Source organism: Vollenhovia emeryi, unplaced genomic scaffold, assembly GCF_000949405.1.
Source record: "Vollenhovia emeryi isolate VEMERY1.0 unplaced genomic scaffold, V.emery_V1.0 DF939134.1, whole genome shotgun sequence".
Taxonomy (NCBI): Eukaryota; Metazoa; Arthropoda; class Insecta; order Hymenoptera; family Formicidae; genus Vollenhovia; species Vollenhovia emeryi.
The window spans coordinates 2,151,444-2,159,441 of NW_011967232.1; the positions used below are offsets into that span (position 1 = coordinate 2,151,444).

The window sequence follows — 7,998 nt, forward strand, 5'->3', positions numbered from 1 at the left end:
TTTTCATTCCTCTTTGGGCTGCTACGGCGACCACCGCACGTACAGAACTCGCTCTGGCCACTGGAGCGTATGTTTCATGAAAGTCGATCCCCGGTCTCTGAGAAAATCCGCGCGCCACGACGCGCGCCTTCCGCCTTTCGATTGTTCCGTCGGAATTATGTTTATTTCGCAGAACAAATCTGCTACCGATTACTCGACAGTCCGCTGGGCGGTCCACGAGTTTCCAGGTGTTATTCTTTATCAAGGACGTCACCTCCGATGCCATCGCGTCTTTCCATTTGAGAGAGTCTGCGCTGTTAATTGCATGGGTTACCGGAACTTCGGCTGCGCAAGCGATCTCCGCATATTCGGCCTCTGCTTGTCCGCCGTAATCCTTTCGGGGTCTTCCTGGTAATCCGGTCCTGATTAGGCGAGGGCGCCCTCTTCTTCGAGCTGTTGCTGTTTCGATGACTTCCCCTGGCTGTTCGATAGCTTCCTCGTCGTCATCTGCGGCTTCCCCGGGCTCCTCGACGATCTCCTCGAGATCTTCCTGTTCTGCGTCGGTTGGTTCGAAGTTCAACTCGATGTCGACACGATCCGGTGCGGTTTCCTTATCTGGAACCTTATCCTGCGGGTCGTTCTCCGAATAAAAATCAACTGATGACGCTTTCGAGTCCTTTGGGGGTTCTTCCAGGAATTTCACGTCTCGAGTTATCTCGACCTTTCTCGATTCCGGCAGCCAGACTCGAAATCCTTTAGACTGTTCGGAATATCCGATGAATATTCCCTGTCTTGATCTGGCGTCGAACTTTCCTCTCGCAGGTGCCCGGCTGAGGCAAAACGCCTTGCATCCGAATTCCCGGAAGTAGCTCGCCGTTGGTGTATTTCCTTTCCACGCCTCGTGAGGGGTTCTTCCATCCAGCTTCCTTGTCGGGCAGCGGTTCCTGATATAGTTCGCCGTGGAAATCGCCTCGGCCCAAAAGGAGGGTGGCAATCCGGATTGCAGTAGTAGACACCTCGCGGATTCCACCAGGGTTCGATTCTTTCTCTCGGCCACCCCGTTCTGCTCCGGAGTGTACGCCGTCGAAAGCCTTCGCTGGATTCCCTGCGACTTCAAGTAATCATCGAACTCTTTGTTGACGTATTCGCGACCGTTGTCCGATTGGATCGCCTTTATCTTCGTATCATGTTGCTTTTCGACAAAGGTCTTGAACGTCTTGAACTCTTCAAGTGCTTGATCCTTGGTTTTTATGAACCTAACTTCCGTCCATCTGGTCGAATCGTCTGTAAAAGTGATGAAGTATCTCGATCCGCCATTCGATGGGACGCGCATCGGACCGCATATGTCCGTATGAATGAGTTCCAGTTTCGCCGTCTTTCGATTCGATTCCTTCGGAAATGATGGCCGCGTCATCTTCCCCTGGATACAGATGTCACAGTTCAAATCTCCGAGTCCGTCCGGCAGGTCGACGCCCCGAACCGTCCCGCTCCTCGATGCGTGGATGAGATCGCGAAAGTTGAGGTGGCCCATCCGTCGATGCCAGGACTTGGCGATCCTCTCGGATGATGTCAACTTGTCGCTCCTCTTGGTCTCGGTCTCGGCGTTGCGACAGTGGTCGGATGACCACTCACTGATGAAGTACAGGTCGTTGATCCGTTTCGCACACAGCACCGTCCGCCCCTTTCGATCATTGATCGCGGCCTTCTGCTTGTCGAATACGACCGTGTATCCTTTGTCAGCTATCTTTGAAACTGATAATAGATTCGTTCGCAGCTCTGGAACGTGTAACGTTTCGTCCAAGGTGACGTCGCTTCTCCTTCCGTTGATCGCGGTCACGATCGTCGCGACGCCTTTCGCCTTAATATCCGCGGATGCGTCGCTAGCCAGTTTCAGTTTGCTCGACTCGCTCTCGCCGATTTCGCTGAACAGGTTAATATCCTTGCAGATGTGCGACGTGCTTCCGCTGTCGAGACACCAGACATTGCTGTCGGCACTGTCCGCGACGTGGCATGCACCCTGCGAGCCCTCGGTCGACAGAAGTGACACTTTGGAGGATCCCTCGTCGTCGTCCTTTGGAGACGGGCACTCGGAGGCCTTATGCCCCCTTCCGTGGCACTTGAAGCACTTGTACCTGAAAGACTTCTCCTTCTTATGAGCTTCCTTGTTGGCCGCTTTCTCCTTGTTAGCCGCTTTCTCCTTCGGTTTATTCCATTTCTTCCTATTGACGAGCATGGCATCCTGCGACAGATTCGACGATGCACCTCTCCTCGCGTCGGATTCCTCGGCGATCTTGGTACGCAGAACCTCGGGTGTCGGAAGCTCGTCGCGACTCTCGATGGCTACCCTGAAGTTCTCGAAGCTTGGTGGCAGACTGTATAACATCATTATGGCTAGTTGATCCGGGTTGATTACGATGTCCATTTCCGAGAGTTTGTCAACCGCGTCCATAAAGTCGTGTAGGTGTTCGCGCACGTCGCCTCCCTCGGTCATCTTTTGCAGAGTGAGGCTCTTTAGCAACGTAGCTTTGCGGGCAGGTCCCTTCAATTGAAAGGTGTTCTCTAACTTGACCCACAGTTCGCGCGATGTACTGCAGTTTTTTACTATTTTTAACTGACTCGCTCCTATGGACAGAATCAGATCCGACTTCGCCTTTTCGTCCCTGACGACCCAGCTGCTGATTCCGGCGGCGTTCGCGTCCGTCGGTTCCGGTTTCGTTATCTCGCCGCTTACGTATCCCCACGCGTCGTTCTTCACTAGCAGCGCGCGCATTTGTAACCTCCACGTGTCGTAATTCTCGCGTCCGAGCGGCTCGATGCGTACGACGTTATTCGCGCTCATCGTTCGCTTTTCACGCACTGTGTACTAACGGGGGAAAGCAATAGAAACTGGCTCTCGCGATCTACTTCTCCCTCGCGGATTACGATCGCTGCGCCGACGCGTGCCCGGAAATATCGCCACGAGACAATATGGCCGGTGATGCCGAAGAAAGTTCCTTGCACGTAATGGCTTCCGTGCGTATGACGCGAGACCTCTGCGGTCGTGCAGATATACCCGCGCGGTTACCGCACTTCGCGCCCCGATACGCTTTCTGTTATACGCGGTTTGCGTTTCACTTGCGCGGCGACGCCTGTCCCCACGAGACGAACCCCGGGGATCCCGTCCGCGTAGCGTGACTTTCTCGAGTATCACGTACCTTCGTATATCGAGATTCGGCGATTATCGCTTCGGGTGCCTGGGCCCATAACCTGTTGAGGGTGGAAGGCGATATCGTCAGAGAAAGCACTCGGGTGAACACAATCACACTTTATTCAGTATCGTTACACGAGCTAGTGTCTCGTTAATAGATGCGTTACGCGCGGTACAAAGGTCGGAACGTAAGGAACGAACAAAGGCCGGGGCCTGAATACAAAAGTTAGGTAGAGAGTCCACCGCGCTAGCGTTGAGTGGCACTGAGGGCGCCACTACAAAGAACAGGGCAGGTTCGCATCGTTGATCGCAGTATGAGCGGACATCACCGCCAACATAAGTAATAACTATTTATTAATTATAAGTGTTAATACGGTGGTACAAGGTTTTCTATTATTTTCTAAATTTATTATTCTTGCATATATGTTTAAACAATTTTATATTACTTAAAGAATTATTTAACGCCAGTAATTGATTATCCAATGTAGAAAATTGCATGACGACCCATGGCTAGTAAATTCTAATTAAAGAAATTCATTGCGAAATATATTGCCTCATTGTCAGTATATGTATATATGGCTCGGTGCAGTGCTGGCCGAATTGGTTGAGACGCCCGCCTAGAGTGTGTACGGAGGTCCGGGTTCAAACCCTGGCTAAAATAATATTTTTTGCAAGGAATTTTTTTAATTAGAATATGCCAGCCATGGGTCGTCATGCAATTTTATATTAATTATATACTATATCTTTTGTGCATAAATTAGTAGCACTTTATGAAAATGTATTGTAAGTTCCTCATTATTATACACTCTTTTATAATTATTTTTTTCATATATTCATATTTAACTGCATCCTTGAATTGATCCACTAGATCTTGCGGCATATCTTGGAGAAAGTGCGTGATGGATAATAGCGTACCTTTTAAATATCATACATGTCACACACAAGTTTAAAATTAACGTATAGAGGATTACAAAAATGTTGATATTTTTACATGTACCCCGCAAGGGATACATACATTACATTACACTTCGGTTAATGCCTAATATGATGATGAATAATAAATTATTAATCATTAACTAATTAATAAGTATTTATTAATTATAAGTGTTAATACGGTGTTACAAGAATTCTATTATTTTCTAAATTTCTCAATCTACGATTGCATACATGTTTAAGCAATTTCATATTAATTATATACTATATCTTTTGTGCATAAATCAGTAACCCTTTACGTGCATGTGCTATAAGTTCCTCATTATGATATACCGTTTTAGTTTCTTTCATATATTCATCTTTAAGTGCATGCTTGAATTGTTCCGCCAGATCTTGCGGCATATTTTGGAGAAAGTGCGTGATGGATAACAGCGTGCCTTTAAATGTCATACACGTCATGAACAAGTTTAAAATTAAAGTAAACAGAATTACAAAAATGTTGATGGCTTTAACATAGTTAACGTTACAATTTTAATAAAAAATTGATATAAATGAAATTTTGTAACGAATTACGAATTACTTAATATAAAACTGTTTTTTTGCATATGTTCAATTTGACTTACCTAGGAACGGTCCCGATATTTCTTCGAAATATATTTTATCCCGAAGACTGCAATGGTGAACAGAAAATCCTTCACTTTGAAGTAATTCTTTGAATCCTTTACGGGTACAATTAAATTCTTGATACGGTAAAATGTGTTTTATCTCCTCCTACATAAACATAAAAATAATAATTAATAATTTATTGTGTCAATGTTACGCAGTAACAAAATAAGTAAAAAAATAATTATATAAAATCAAATACAAATCAGATATTAATATTTGTAATTTAATAATATAATATATTTACCGGTACATATTGTGCAAACCGGATGTCTCGTACCAATCTCTGAATAATTTCAAAATAATTCGCAGCTGCTATTATATACAAAAGTGTGAATCCATTGGGTTGTAGCATTTGATAAATGTTTTTAAGAACTTGTCTGTTAGATAAAGCAAATAATGGCAATTAATTTTAACAGCTATGTATATTTTTAATATATATATTTCAAAATACTTATTCAAATTCTTTAGAATAGTACGATTTTTGTGAACTAACATATAAATATACGATAAATTCATATTTTATGTTGGTTGCTTGTTTTTCAAATTCTGACATTATATTATTATGTTACAGAAATATTATTAAATATTAGGAGCAACAACGACTCGTTAAAATGCGAGTTAAAATGTAAAATAATACCGTGCACGTACATTAATTTAATTGTTGTATCCTAAAAGTGATGCATACTCATGTGCAATATGTTTTAAAGAAAAGAATTTACACTTGCTTAAAAAGGTTACTAATGAAGTTTATTTATTAAAAATTTGAAATACATTTTATTTTAAATATTTTATGTAATACTTGCTTACCGAATGTCACTGCACCATTGCAAGGTGTGAAACGAAAATATATGATCAAATTCAGAAATATATTTTTCAGGTAAACTTTTCGTTTCAGCATTCAGTACCTCGAATTGGAGCCGTTTTTCATTATTATACTTTTCATTCGCATATTTGACCATGTGCTCCGAAATATCCACGCCTTCATAAAACGCAATCATGCAATTAAATGCTTAAGCCAACGGCACACGATACTATTTTTCCTACTTGATTGCTTACGAGAGCCAATCAGGATGCAGAGTTTTCGATCAGGTAACATAAGGCTAAATCCTGATTGGCTCTCGTAAGCAATCCAGTAGGGAAAAATAGTATCGTGTGCCGTTGGCTTTACTAATAACTCAATTATAATAGTGATTTGCTATATTTCTACATGTTATTATTCTTTTACCAATTATTTGTGCACTTGACCCAAGAGACGGCAACAAAATATCTTTTGTTATATCTCCAGGACCGCAACCAATGTCCATACACTTTCCACGTACATTCATTAAATTTTCGGTATACTCTTCAATCACAGATGATACTATACGCTTTTGTATTTTGTTGCCTTCGTTGTATATTTTTGGAATTTCCATGACTTTCTCAACTTCAGCACTGTGGATTTAAGAACAATATCTTACGGTATTACTGGAACAACTTATTTATACTCTGCAGTCAGGCGAGATGACGTCCAAGAATTTTATTAGTCTATAAAAAATTAATACTGCAATATAATTTTATGTCTTTTAAGGTTAAAGTAAATTTTAAAAAATAATTAAGGTTAAAAAGCAATTTATTTTTAAATGAAGTCTGGACCGTTAGAGTATAAACGTGGTTAACATTGCGAAAGGACTGGAATTTTCGAATCGTGTTATTTTCAACATTCTCGTTTGAAATAATTCTTTTCGTGTCACGTATTTTCATGACGTTTTTACGACCATTCTCTGGGTACAAATTGTATTTTAAGATAAAACTATATTGTTTTCGTTCTGCGGGAATTGTTTAAAGTCTTCTATAGTAGCACTTGAAGTTTCGGAAGTAATTTGAGTTAAAAGTGTTACGATTCGATAAGAGTATTCATTACGTCCGTTTTTCAATCAACACATTTAAGTGCTTTACCGGGAATCGGTCTCGATTGCGTGAAAATTAATAAGGACGGAAATGGTACAGATAATACATTTTATTTTTGCCCGAAAAGATAGGGCATTTTGTAAACTTCGCGGCGAGGATTTGACTTCGGTTTGCTCTTAAAATCTGTATAATTTATCTTAACATCGATGGAACAAGTTTATAATTTCCCGGACCTTGCGTTTTATACGCGATTCTATAGATTCTAGTTCGTTTACTTGGAGGATGAGATAGGATGGGTCTTTATACTGAGCAGTGGGTCGATACGTTTGTATTGTACATTGTATCATTATATTGTCTGTGACTATTGTGAAGACTACGTCTTATTATCTGCGTACGGCTCGCATTGGCGTTCTCTGCTCTTCACTGATTTTATATTTCAAGAGTCTAAATTTAGAGGATAATATTTAAAAAATACACATTGTGATTATCATTTATATCAAAAGTTATATTTAAAACATTCGTTTTACACGAAAGTATCAATCTAGATAAGAGATGTGAAGTAAATTATTAAGTATTTCTTCCTTCTCTAAAGCTGTATTTATTAACGATTGCTGCATCCTTTGTACGTGCCTATACCTGTGCGTCAGATTAACTGCTTATTAATTAATAATTATGTACTAATTTACACAGAAATTACTGTTTTAACAATTCGAATGTATTCTAGCTTTTAAATTCTGTAACTAGCCATAATTATCTGCGACTAACTTATATGTTTACACAATTGCTATATCCTATTACATCTTTTGTGCATAAACTACTAATCCTTTATATAAATCTAACGTAAATTCCTGATTATATATTGATTTGTAGTTAATTTTTCTTCTTGTATATTCATATATGTAGACTTTATTCTACACTTTTGTAGGTCGTTAGATATTCTGTAAACTCTTGGATTCTGCATGACTTCTGTGAATTACACTGTGGTTTTACAAGGTGCTGCGATATGATTTGAGTTGACTTATATACTCTACGGTGTCTATGGTGGGGTGACGCCGAAGAATTTAACTTATCTGTAGAGAATGAAGAGAATTTCGTTAAATAAAATCACAACGTTAAGTAACTCCGAAGTAACTTTACGATTATGTTGTTAAATTCTGTTATTATTTAAATAAAAATAAACGCTGATAAATTGACATTTATAAAGACATTGCTGAGCTTAACAAAATTCTTCTGTTATTATATGCATAAATTATTTTGTATCATAGTCAAAATGATAATTATTTATTAAGAAGAAATATTAGACATTATACATTATTATTTTATACAAGACTCTTTACAAATGATAT

General features: G+C 40.3%; 1 protein-coding gene across 1 annotated transcript; it reads right to left on the reverse strand.

Annotated features, from left to right (window-relative positions):
• Positions 1-3,985: 3,985 nt before the first annotated feature.
• On the reverse strand, positions 3,986-6,214 carry LOC105567816 (probable polyketide synthase 40). The gene is made up of 5 exons (XM_012023010.1): positions 5,991-6,214; positions 5,573-5,744; positions 5,010-5,142; positions 4,723-4,870; positions 3,986-4,536 (listed from the first exon to the last, which is right to left on the reverse strand). The coding sequence occupies exons 1-5, from the start codon at positions 6,175-6,177 to the stop codon at positions 4,364-4,366; spliced, it is 813 nt and encodes a 270-aa protein (XP_011878400.1). The 5' UTR covers positions 6,178-6,214; the 3' UTR covers positions 3,986-4,363.
• Between the last annotated feature and the right edge of the window lie 1,784 nt (positions 6,215-7,998).

Coding starts and splice junctions, on each gene's coding strand:
- LOC105567816 (XM_012023010.1), bottom strand. CDS start 6,177: ATGGAAATTCCAAAAATATACAACGAAGGCAACAAAATACAAAAGCGT. Junction 4,871..5,009: donor GGTTTGCACAATATGTACCG/GTAAATATATTA, acceptor ATGTTTATGTAG/GAGGAGATAAAACACATTTT. Junction 4,537..4,722: donor AATATCGGGACCGTTCCTAG/GTAAGTCAAATT, acceptor TGACATTTAAAG/GCACGCTGTTATCCATCACG.